The sequence below is a fragment of the Chenopodium album genome, chromosome 20 (genome assembly GCF_948465745.1).
Source record: "Chenopodium album chromosome 20, dcCheAlbu1.1, whole genome shotgun sequence".
Lineage (NCBI taxonomy): Eukaryota > Viridiplantae > Streptophyta > Magnoliopsida > Caryophyllales > Amaranthaceae > Chenopodium > Chenopodium album.
Window position 1 is genome coordinate 177,376 of NC_137853.1, and position 12,478 is coordinate 189,853.

The following is a 12,478-nucleotide window of genomic DNA, read 5'->3' on the forward strand; positions in this document are numbered from 1 at the left end:
AGCTTCCAAGAGCTCTTCTGTGGATCCTCCTTCCAATATACATTTATATGAACCTCCTTCCAAGCCCGGTGAAGCTCCCAAGCCCGTAGTTTATCGTAACATCGAGGTGGTCATGGATAAGCTGCCGCGACGTTCCAGCCAGTGTAGGAAGTAGCAGCGACTATTGGTTGGCCTTGTGGTTGCTAGACTAAAATCAATACGCACCAAACCTTGCATTATGGTCTTAGTTGTAGACTTGTAGGTTTATTATCTGTTATTATGACATGAATTAGCTAGTACTACTAATGTGCTTGTTTGAGTTTCGTATCAAGCAAGCTCGGAGTAGTGGTTTTTCCAGGGTATTATGCCTCTTTCGCTCTTCCCATTAATATCATCATATGAACTTTTAAGATTTTAGATAGACTAATATTGACTACCTTGCATGTTGATTGATTTGTAGTTTGAATTATTTATTTCAATACTTCTGAACACGATTAATTAAAAATGAATGAATTAACGAGTAAATGATTAGATAAATTTCATGACTAAGCTAGTGCCATAGTAATTGAAAATTTGAGATCATATGTATAAGAGACTTTTGAGTATTTCACTTTCACCAAATTTCTGTCAATGATGGGGATTGTAGCTATGTTGCTTACCATATGCAGTTTACACTGTACAGTGGTTATTACTCAGAATCACGAACAGTATTATAGGGTATCCTTAAGTGAAAGGATAAAATCTGCTGTCAGTATAAAAATTTGAAAATGAAAGTTTACAGCCCACTTTGAAATTACCAATCAGTAAAGCACTTATAGATAATCTTTTTTAAGCCTTTTGGACCGACTTTAAAAATGAAACAAAATTTGCACAAGTTTGGAAATATCTGATTCTTGGCTGTCCATAGTACTAATGATGCCCTGTTTTTAGCTGGCCTCTTTAAAATAGAGTGCATGCTTTCTACCTGTGCCTACTCTCTAGTGCACAGCAGTAGTGTGGCTACTTCTCTGCTAATACCTTGAGCTATCAAATTTAAGCAGAGAGGGGAAAAAAAAAAAGTTTAGGCGAGTATGATAATTAGAAGCTACTCCCTCCGTTTTTAAATACTTGCTCCATTTCTCTGCATGCGCGGAGTTTTAGGAGAAATTGGAGAAAGTAATAATACAGTTCTTGGGCATCCTATTACATAAAGCATTACTACCACATAGGCGTAATTAACTACAGCATGTCAGCATGTACCCACAGGTATTTTAGAGCAGAACAATTGGAAAAAAAAAAACCCTCACTCAGTTGAATATCCCAGAACTAAATGGATAGTGAAGACAAAGTAAGCATCCAAACCTTGGGGGACAAATATACATAACAACATCGAGAAGTTAGACATCACTCATCATCCTTGTATGGGTATTCTTCGGGAATTTGCTTGAGAAGTTTGACTTGCAGTTCATACGCATCATCCCCACGAAGCATATCACGAATCCATGTAACTTCTGTCTTCATTGATACCTAAAACAGGTGAAGGGGAAGATGTACTAATTATATGTAGGAATGTAGCCCAAAAGATAAATATTGCAACGATGACTCTGTAGGAAGGTTAATTTTCATTCATTCCTTTCCAGAAGATGAAAGTTGCATATACAATTATAAACATAGGTGAAAAAAATTAAACGTAACGTGACAGCAAACTCACAGGCATGCTCCACAAGATAATAATATAGAATACCCCCCCTCCCCCCGGGACAACGTAAAACAAATGGGCTTGAGAAAAATGCTTTAATGGTGGTAATGAGAGGAGCTTCAAGTAAGACCTCCTCTACAAACAAAAGAAAATAAAAAAGAAAGATATAGGAAAACAGATAGTATTAGCTAGATCTCTTCAAGAAACCTATCCAGGCAGCTGATGAGGCCAGAAATCTAGATATAGCTCTTATCAGCTTATAATGCCAAAGATTAGATTTCAGTAGCACACTTTGCTTCAATATGAAAACAAGTACTCCATTACTATGATAAGGAAAAAAAATAAAAACTAGCATTAGATAGCAAGTGCTCACCATCTCCAGCGCTCCTCTGACCACACCATTTAAAACATTGCAATAGTGAAGGCCTTGGCACGTGTCAGGAAGCTCAACAAAATCTACCAAAGGGTTGTCCTCCAAGACAAGGCTGCAAGTTGTTCCCTCTGCATCCCAATTGGTTACTGTTGCACTCACTCCCAGAAACATCTTGAAGCCAACCTGTTCGCATGCCATAAAATCTGTCAGAAAGTTTTCAAAAAGCACCTATAAACCACAATAAAACAAAATAAAGGATATTATCTTTCTAAAATTATAGAAAATATGTTGTACGTGCTTGCTGTTCAATAACCATATTTTTGTTCCAACTTCCAAGCACATAGGATAATCAACAACAAAGAAAACACTATCTTACAAAGCCATCAGGTAATATGCTATTAGATAAGACTAGCTTTTAAACATGCATCACATTAAATAGGGCTTATCACAGCATGACAATTACTAAAGTCACATTGGAATAACTAAAGTCACAGATACCAACTTCAAAACTTTGGAAACTTCTCTTATAATAAGCATCATTGGAATAACTTTGATAAGAAACCAATTAACTCCCTCGAAAGAAAGGGCAAACTCTCTCAAAAAACAAGCGACCTCTATCCCTGAGATAGAACCCTACTGGAATCCGGTAGAATTTTGCTTTGAATTCTGATAATCATCATCGAAGGCGGAGGAAATCGTGAATTTATACTCTTAACTCTGTATACGCGAGGAAGAAAAGAAACCTATTGACCTAGGTGCCCTAACCATTGGTGAAGAGAAGAACAACCTGTCGCTAATGCTGGTGGGAAAATTACTCACACACGGATCCTATAACGTTGAGGCCTTTAAGAAGACAATAACTAGTATATGGGCTCCGATTCATGGCTTGGCAATTAAGGTTCTTAGCCCTAATCTTTATGCTTTCCAATTTTTCCATTGGAAGGATTTAGACAGTCTCTAAAGAGGAAGGCCATGGTGTTTCGATAACATGCTTGTTCTTTTGAAAGAAATCGATGGAGACGAGCAACAAGAGGAAGTTGTGCTTACGAACTCGCCTTTTTAGGTACGTGTAAAAAATTTACCTTTCAATTGTAGAACGAATTCACATGTCAGAGCTCTTGTGGATGGTATGGGGGAAATTCTTGAAATTGAAGACGATATTCTTGGTATTGAGCGATATTGTAGGGTCAAAATCATGGTTGATATAACCAAACCTTTACGGCGTTTTCAGATGATAAAGGACCGTAGAGGACGAGAATTACAGGTGAATTTCGCCTATGAAAGACTCCCCTTCTTCTGTTTTGCTTGTGGTATTATGGGGCACTCCAAAAGAGACTGCCACAATGTATCGGAAGAGGACAAACACGAGCAACTAGGGTGGAGCACTGAGCTTAAGGCTACTCCAAGAAAAGGTCTGTCAAAAGAAATTGAGGAAGTAGAAAGATTGAAAGCAAGTAGAAAGCTGACTTATACTACTAAGCCTCAGCAAGGTGCTAAAACAAGTGATGGTGAATGCGAGTCCAGTGATAAACTCACTATTGATCAGTCTGCCCAACAAGATAAACGTGTGATGCCTCTCATTCATACCCAAGCTACTGATGAACATGATGCAACTGAGGAGCAACTGTGTATTTTGGTGAAAATATGACATCTGATATTAGCACTACAACCCCAAATCAGTAGCTCAACCCGGTGCTCAGTCCAAAACAAGCCCCAAAATCAGGAAACCGCAACTTGGAGGAGAGTTGCTCGTGATCAGCAGAGGGATAAATGAGGCCTAGTGAAGAAGACAAGAATGGTGGGGAACAGACTAAGCAGCTTGAGGTGAGCACTATGGATGTATATATGGCAGCGGAGATTGGTTCTGGCTAATCCCGCCTCTCCCAATGAGTGCCCTATGTTGGAACTCCCGGGGTTTGGGCAACTCCTCGTCGGTTCAACAGCTTAGAAAACAGAGCAATAAATTTTTGTATCGGAGACGATGATAAATAAAGTTGAAGCTGAGAAAGTGAAGGACCGGTTGGGCTATCCCAATGCTTTTGGGGTGTCAAGCTGGGGGAAGCAGGAGGTTTGTGCTTATATTGGAAGGATGGGGTGGACTGTAATCTTGTTTCTTTTTCTCAAAACCATATTTGTGGTGATGTGAATTCTTCGAGTGGTGGAGTGTGGAGGTTTGTTGGGGTATATGGGTGGCTAAGAGAAGAAGATAAACATAAAACTTGGCTTCTTATTCGTCACTTGTGCTCTAATGTGGGCATACCTGTGCTTCTAGGAGGGGACTTTAATGAAATTTTTAGGTATGACGAAATTGAGGGTGGTGTTGAAAGAGAGAGAAGGGAGATTGCAAGCTTTCATGAAGCCATGGATGATTGTGGTCTTAGGGACTTCGGGTACGAGGGGAGTTGGTACACTTGGGAGAGGGGAAATTCAGTGGAGAATAGGGTGAGGGAACGGCTTGACCGATACATTGCTTCCCAAGCTTGGATTTCAGAGTGGAGCACCTAGTCCGATCACACAGCTATTTTGCTTTCTAAAATTGCTTCTCGAGGCACGAAAAAGAAGAAAAAGAAATTTTATAATTTGAGACAAGCTGGTTTTTGGATGATACATGTGAAGCCACTGTCAAGCTAGCTTGGGATAATTCGGTTGGGGAGCTTACTTCTGACCGTATAGCAGCTGTAGCCCAAGGTTTAGGAGCTTGGAGTAGCAAAAAATTCCACAAACTCGAAAATCAGATTGCTGAAACAGAGGAAGCTCTTCATAAGGCTCAAATAAGAAGAATTTCAGCAGCTAGTGTCGAGGAGTGCTTGAGGCTTGAAAAAATTCTCGATGACTTGAATGACAAATTGGAAGCTTACTGGTATATTAGGAGTAGAGTGGCAGAGGTTCGGGATGGTGACAAAAACACAAAATACGTCTACCATAAGGCTTCACAACGGAAGAAAAAGAATTTTAATCGTCGTGTTTTTTATTCGGATGGGGTGTGGCACAAGGACGAGGAGAAAATCGAATTGATTATCACTAATCATTTCGATAATTTATTCACTTCTAAGATGTGATCCAGAAGTTCTATGAGCCAGTTGATTTCTGAAGAAGCAAACAGAGAACTTCTAGGCCTTTTTCAAAGGAGAAGATCTACAATGCTCTCAAACAAAGCAACCCTGCAAGGCCCCGGGTCGGATGGTATGCACGCTATTTTTTACCAGCATTATAGGCACATTATTGTGATGATATTTTCCATTTGTTAGTAATATTTTACATGGCATATGCTCCCCTAGCCGTGTTAATAATACTAACATTGTGCTAATTACTAAGGTAGATAAACCTACTACTACTGCAGAGTAAAGGCCTATTGTTTTATGCAATGTTCTCAATAAACTTGTGTCAAAGTCGATTGTTATGAGGCTTAAAAATATACTCGCTGCTGTAGTTTCGGTTATTGATAATGCTTTGATTGCCATGAATTGTTTCATACGATGAAAAAGAGGAGTAAATGGAAAAAAGGGTTTGGAAATGAAGCTTGACATAAGTAAAGCTAATGATCGGGTTGAGTGGGGATTTTTGCGTCGTCTTCTCTTAGCTATGGGTTTTGATGGTCGATGGGTAAACTTGGTGATGGAATGTGTCACTTCGGTGTCTTACTCCTTTGTGACAAATGAGGGAGTTTGTGGTGCGGTGACTCCTACTAGGGGCTCCAGCACGGAGACCCTCTATCACGTGATGTTTTATCTAGTATGTTGCAGATTAAAGTTCGAGAGAGGAAACTTCATGAGGCCATAGCGCTGAGATATCTCATCTGTTTTTTTTTTTGTTGATGATAGCTTACTCTTTACTAGGGCAAATCAACAGGGATGTCAAACTATAGTTGATATACTCTGCCAATATGAATAGGCATCCGAGCAGAAAATTAATTATGATAAATCGGAGGTGTCCTTCCGTAAAGGGGTCCAAACTGATCAAAGGGAAGATTTGATGAATATTTTGAATATGCGACAGGTTAATAGACATGAAAAATATCTTGGTATTCCCACCATCGTGGGTAAGTCGAAGAAAGTTGTTTTTAAGGCTTTTATTGAGAGGATTTGGAAGAAACTCCAAGGGTGGAAGGAAAAACTTCTTTCAAGAGCGGGGAAGGAAATCCTTCTTAAATCAATCATCCATGCGATTCCCACACCTATTTGATGGAGGATTATAAAATACCAAGCACGATTATCCGGCTATGGCGAGATTTTGGTGGGGCTCTTCGAAGGGGAAGAGGAAAACTCATTGGAAAAATTGGAACTCTATGTGCACTCTAAAATGCTTTGGGGCATGGGGTTTAGAGATTTAAATGTGTTTAATGATGCTTTGCTAGGGAGACAAGTTTGGCGTCTCACCCAAGCTCCAAGTTCTCTTCTTGGGTGCGTTTTCAAAGCGAAGTATTATCCTAATAATGATTTTCTAGATTCCTCTCTTGGTTTGGCTGGTACTATTCTGGGCGGAGCGTTTGGTCGTCAAAAGCTCTCATTAAAGAAGGTGTCATATAGAGGGTGGGCAATGGTCGAAACATAAACCTTTGGGGTGATCATTGGATTGCTGATTCTGAGGGACGGTGTCTCTCTCCTACTCCCTCAACAAATCTGCAATTGGTGAGTGATATTATTAATGCAGATAGGAGGGAGCGGCGTGTTGATGTCATTGAGAGCAATTTCAACGAGAGGAATAGGTGCAACATATTGGCTATTCCCATTGGTGAGTCAGAACCTCAGCTGGGCTTTCTCAATGACTGGAGATTACACTGTAAAATCAGCATATATTCTAGGGAAAGGAGTTCACCTCGACTTGTTCCACCAGGCTTGGGTGGAAATATGGAAAGCTAATGTGACTCCGAAGGTGAAGCACTTCTTTTGGCGACTTCGCTCGGGTACTCTTCCCACTCGTAGCCTTCTGTTGCATAGACATATGATTGAAGACGCAACATGTCCATGGTGTGGAGCTGACTTGAAAACCGTAGAGCATACGCGAGTGAGTTGTGCGAGGGTTAGAGAACTATGGTCGGACTGTAATTGTGAGCAGATGGTGAGCTGGGGTCTGCTTCGTTTCTCTGTGATTTGTGATTTGGTGGTGAGCTGGAAGTCGCTTGATGATAAAGTAAAGCAACGAGGCACGTTTCCTGCTTGGTGTATTTGGGGAGAAAGGAACCGGAAAATCTTTGAGGACAAAATCACACCAAACGAAATTCTCACTCAACGTGTGCTCACGTACGTGGAGGAGTGTGAAAAATATGCTTCTAGCATTTATAAGACAGTGGCTCATCCCCCCCAATTGCAGCCCAAATAAATGGCTGATGCATCTCTTGCTGAAGAGGGTTGGGTCGGTTTGGGCATGGCTGCAAGAGATAATGAAGGGAATCCTATGGGCAGCTACGAGAAGAACTAGAGCTTTTTGGGCGCCTGAAATTGCTGAAGCAAAGGGGATCCTTCGAGCTCTGAAACTGGGGAGCAGGTTTGGCCATAGGGACAAAATCCTGGAATCTGAGTGCAAACTCGTCATTAATCGTCTGTCAAAGGGAGTTGATCTTGATACTGTTGTGGGAGATATTTTTTCATGTGTACGAAATTTAATTCTATTTTATGGTCTCATGTTAGAAGGGATGGCAACAGTGTTGCTCACTCCCTAGCAAAGCTCATTCCTTTCGGGGTGGAACAAAGTTGGGAAAATTTTTGCCCAAATGAAGTTGCCCCTTATGTACTCATGGACTCTTTGTCTCTTTAATATGTTTGAGCTTGCGTGTTTTTTAAAAAAAAAAAAAAAAAAAAAAAAAAAAAAAAAAAAAAAAAAAAAAAGCATCATTGGAATAACAATATTCCGTCCTTAAGGAGGCTAAACATAATCATATACTTGTAGGTTTTATATTTTCCCTTAATCTCTCACTTCCTCTCTCAAATGACTTAGACAAGAGTGAGATATTATTCATATTTAATTAAAAACAATCGAGCAGCTGTATTATTTGTACAATTCCAAAAATGAAAAGGAATTCACTTTAACTAGCCTGATTTCACAATTAAGCTAAAGAAACAGAGATAGAATTAATTGGTTTTAAACTTTTAATTACCTTAGTTATACAAAAACATGTCACACATTTGTGGTATACTAGTTTATAAGCATAAAATTACTGATAGATACAAATGTAGCGTAATTCTTGACCTGCTACAAGTATTAATATAAAATCATTATAGGAGTCATAATTCAAAGAAATAAGAAACACCAATTGAGGGGAAAATTTACGCTTATGTCGTATGTCAGAATTAAGGAATACTAGCTGATTCAGTGGAAGAATACTGGAACTAAAGTGCATCTAACTGAGACAGATCAACTGCTGTAATCAAGATAACTAAGATAAGTAGTAACAAGCCATAATGTACTCCAAATTTGCATGTAGATGATAATAAGAAATATAGCACGAAATATAACCTTTGCAATTACTTCAGCAGTTTCTTTGAAGTCCACACATCTAGAGACATTGGATTTTGCTAGGAACTCATCAATCAATCGCACACCAATATTATAACCCCTACAAGAAAATTGAACATCAATAAACAATTACAGGTTGAGACACAACAGATAATTAATGTGCAGTAACATGTGTTTCAGGCTTTCAGCAATGTAACCAATGCATGAAAAAGGGAAGACACGACCCATAATGGATTTTGAGTTAAAGCATGTTTATTAGCTACAAGGAATTTTCAAAATAAAAATCCTGCTAAGTTTGGAGGCTTGAAAAGGCACAAATGTTACTACACTTACATGAAAAAGCAAGACTTGATATCGACATGTGAAAAAAAAAAAAAAAAAATAAAAAAAAATGACCTAATTAATCGTCTAGTATCCATCACCAAATTGTTTATAACATTAAGTTACAATAAGTGTCAAAAATCCTTACCAATCAAATAATGTCTAACACATAACATTTCGGCTACAGAATATCTTCCCAAGTAATTTACATCTTTTACAGTCTGGGTGAGAAGTGATGTTTGCTTTACATATCATTGCCAAAAGAATCAAATCATCACTATGAATCCAAAAGTTTTCACAAAGTATTGTATCATTTATTGGCTACTTAATGCAGGCCTCACATGGACTGGTAATTAAACCAAAATTCAACTAGGAGGTGCACTAAGAGATGCACAATACTCTTCACAAATATTACCCGACTCTTCATTTCACTTCAAGCACCCATGGCAAAAACTTAACACTTGTTTGGGATGAAAAAAGATACACATTTTAGTGAAGTAGACAGGTCCAAAAACTGAACACATGCTTGTACGACACTAATAACTAATTTGACTTTTAAATGTTCATGCCAGAAACATTCATAAGCAATATTGACTACTTTAATACTTCATATATTAAGAACTCTAAATAAAATAAAGCAAGACAAGAAGAACAAGATAATAATCAGGGAAAAAAAAGGTTTAAACAATGGTTCACCACCACACCAGCACCAGAAAAGCAAATAATGGATTGACAAGAATGCCACAAGGCACACAATAAAGAAGTCAAAGAAAATGAAGAAACTAAGAATGAATTTGGAGAGAGAGGTTACATTTGATCAAGCTGCTTGTTAACTTCATCAACTTCTTCCAGATCTGTAATTAGTTGACGGACTATTGCTCCATATGTTAATGTAAATAATTCCGCATTCTATTGCACCAATCCAAGCCAATTCATGCAATCAATCAATCAATACACCATCTTATTTTCAATCAATTTTTGCTCTTGACTTATAACTAAACTATGTTCCTAAATCCTAATTACTATCAATTGTAATTTTCAATCAAATTATTCCAAGAACAATAACATGGGAGTGCAATTATAAGAAAAATAATAACTCACAACACGCTCAGCACTGGCAAAGATGGCCTCCCCAGATCGTGGAGCAACCGCCGGCATCTTCTGATCTCACTGCTTTCAAGAGAGATTTTAGAGAAAGAAAGAAAAGAGAGAGAATACAGGGTGATTTTGCGAAGATAGCATACAAGTAAGAATTGAAGAGTGCAATTCAAATGGGCTTTACAAAGAAGGCCCCATTCTGTAATATGCTTAAGTCCGCTAGACTTGTTCAACGAGCCACATAAGAGATTAAGCCAGTAGAGTCTAAATTTCTTTTTACAGGCAACATGAAACTTAAGATGAATTCAAACATTTGTCAAAAAGTCATCAAAAGTAGAATAAAGTTGTCCAAAATTTACACCGTACATAACATTATGCATAGTATAAGTAGCATTTTGATTTTGATTTTAATTTGTCATTAAAAAACAGTAGGCATTGTTGTCCAGATAATAAGAATTAATCCCAGAGTAGTGATTAGTGGTACTGGTAACTGAATAATGCAAATATTAACCTTCTGTCAAATGAAGCTGATTAAAGTGTAATGAAGGTAGCAGTGAGGTGTCTATAGTGTATAAGCCCATTGAATGTGTATGGGTACTTGTCCTTGATAAACCCATTTAAAATGAATCTAGGTAATCTGTGACACTCATTTTTATTTTATTTTTTTTTCTTAAACATGGAGTAATCTGTCAACACATAGTCTCATTTAAAGTACTTTGATCCTCAAATGAACACTAATTATAAAACAAATGTTCCATTCCCAATCAGATACCCATCCTCGATTCTAAGTGTTTCTACAAAACTAGTAATTTCTGCTAACACATTCAAATTCTGTTGGACATTTTGTCGAACAGCTTATGGGCACAGTTATTAGAAAATAATGGAAAGTCAATTATTGCAATCTAAATCTCAAAATTTTCATAAAACTAATTTAAACTGATAATTTGTAAACCCTAATTTCAGCGATTTTACCAACGAATCACCTAATATCAAATGTGATATCAAATCGAAACAAATTTCAACCTTAGTTTCCGACGACAATTCACATTTGATCGGATCATCGGAAACAAACACGAAATAGTAGTATAACTCGTGGATTAGATAGAAAAAAAAAATGAAAATACCTGGAAAATGCAGTTAAAAGCTGAGAGCTAACGAAGAACAAAATCGGAGATAAAATGAGCGAATCAAGATTGAAGTTGTGGTTTAATATGCAATCGTAAAAAGCATGAGCAGATTGATTGTCAAGGTTGAGTCTTGAAAGATTGGAGATTGTATGCGTTTGGTAGGAGGGACAAGTAGAATTATGAGAGGAAAGAAATTCCCAATTTAGGCAATGATTTTTTAGAGTAGGATTTGAATAGATTCGAGTCCATAGTCAAATGTATAGGGTCAGGTGTGATTGGGAGTTTGGGACATTGGGTTAATTCTTTAGGGGTTAGTCGGTTGGTTAGTGAATAATTGATCGATAGGGGTTATTTGGTCAAGAGTTACTCGATCGGTCAAGAGTTAATCGATTGGTCAAGGGTTAAGATTGTATTGTGTATGCTAATACAGTACAAACTTACTAATACTTTGTGAAATAATTAACAAAAAAATCTTGTATGAGGCGGATTTATGTTAATTTTTATTGTAAGAGGATAAGTTTGAGCGTAATTTTAATAATTTTCATGATAACTTTAATCCCTTTAAAGTAACTTTTAGTTTGTAAGAAGTTTGATTGTATCTTAATGTGTAATTTCTAATAAGTACATGTTATGAAGGCTAATATGATTAATCTAATACTCCCTCTGTATCAATATGATAGTCTCATATGAAATCAATCACATAAAATAAGAAAAGGACAATATTTGAAATCTAACATTAAAGTAAAAAACAATTAATAAATAGTTTTGTCTTATTTAAAATTATTGATTTTTCTTAGGAAATCATTAGCCATAATTGCATAAATTAAGGGGGTAATTTCTATACTTAGAGTCATTTCATCAATTCACAATAAATTAATTTAACTAAATAGAATTTAATATGTATAAAATAGGAAATAAAAGCTAAGTTAAAAGTAGAATACATTCAATATGGGTAGATATTTTTGAAACGCCCAAAATAGTATATGGGACTAGCAAATTGAAACAAGGGAGTACATTATAAGTGTTATTTAAGGATAAAATTTATGTTAGGAAAATGACAAATTTTTTAGTATATAAGGGTAACTTTATATACTTTTAAGATAACTTTAAACCATAAGTTAATAAAAGTTCGCCTAATCAAGAATTTGTGAATAATTAATACATATTTAAATAAAAAAATAAAAAAATAAAATAAAAACAACTAAGCTTGGTCTAGTGAAAAAGATTGCTCCTTCAAGAGGTTTAGAGGTTCAATACATTTTGAGAGCAGGGATCTCTTAGCCTTTATCCTAAATAAGTTAACTAAAATTGACTGGTCTTAGCTCGCTTAGTTGGCGACGTTGTGGGCCTGATGTAATTGAGATCTATAAATAGTTTGGTGAGCAATTCAATTCATTGGCTAAACCGCTAAATGCTCTCACTACAAAAATCCAGTCAAAATTCCATCTT

The 12,478-nt window shown here is 37.0% G+C and overlaps 1 protein-coding gene across 1 annotated transcript; it reads right to left on the minus strand.

Moving 5' to 3' along the window:
• Positions 1–1,028: 1,028 nt before the first annotated feature.
• On the minus strand, positions 1,029–11,242 carry LOC145598139 (uncharacterized). Its single transcript, XM_081654449.1, has 6 exons — positions 11,027–11,242; positions 9,906–9,974; positions 9,616–9,713; positions 8,484–8,583; positions 2,031–2,213; positions 1,029–1,485 (listed from the first exon to the last, which is right to left on the minus strand). The coding sequence occupies exons 2-6, from the start codon at positions 9,960–9,962 to the stop codon at positions 1,363–1,365; spliced, it is 561 nt and encodes a 186-aa protein (XP_081510575.1). The 5' UTR covers positions 9,963–9,974; positions 11,027–11,242; the 3' UTR covers positions 1,029–1,362.
• Positions 11,243–12,478: the final 1,236 nt, after the last annotated feature.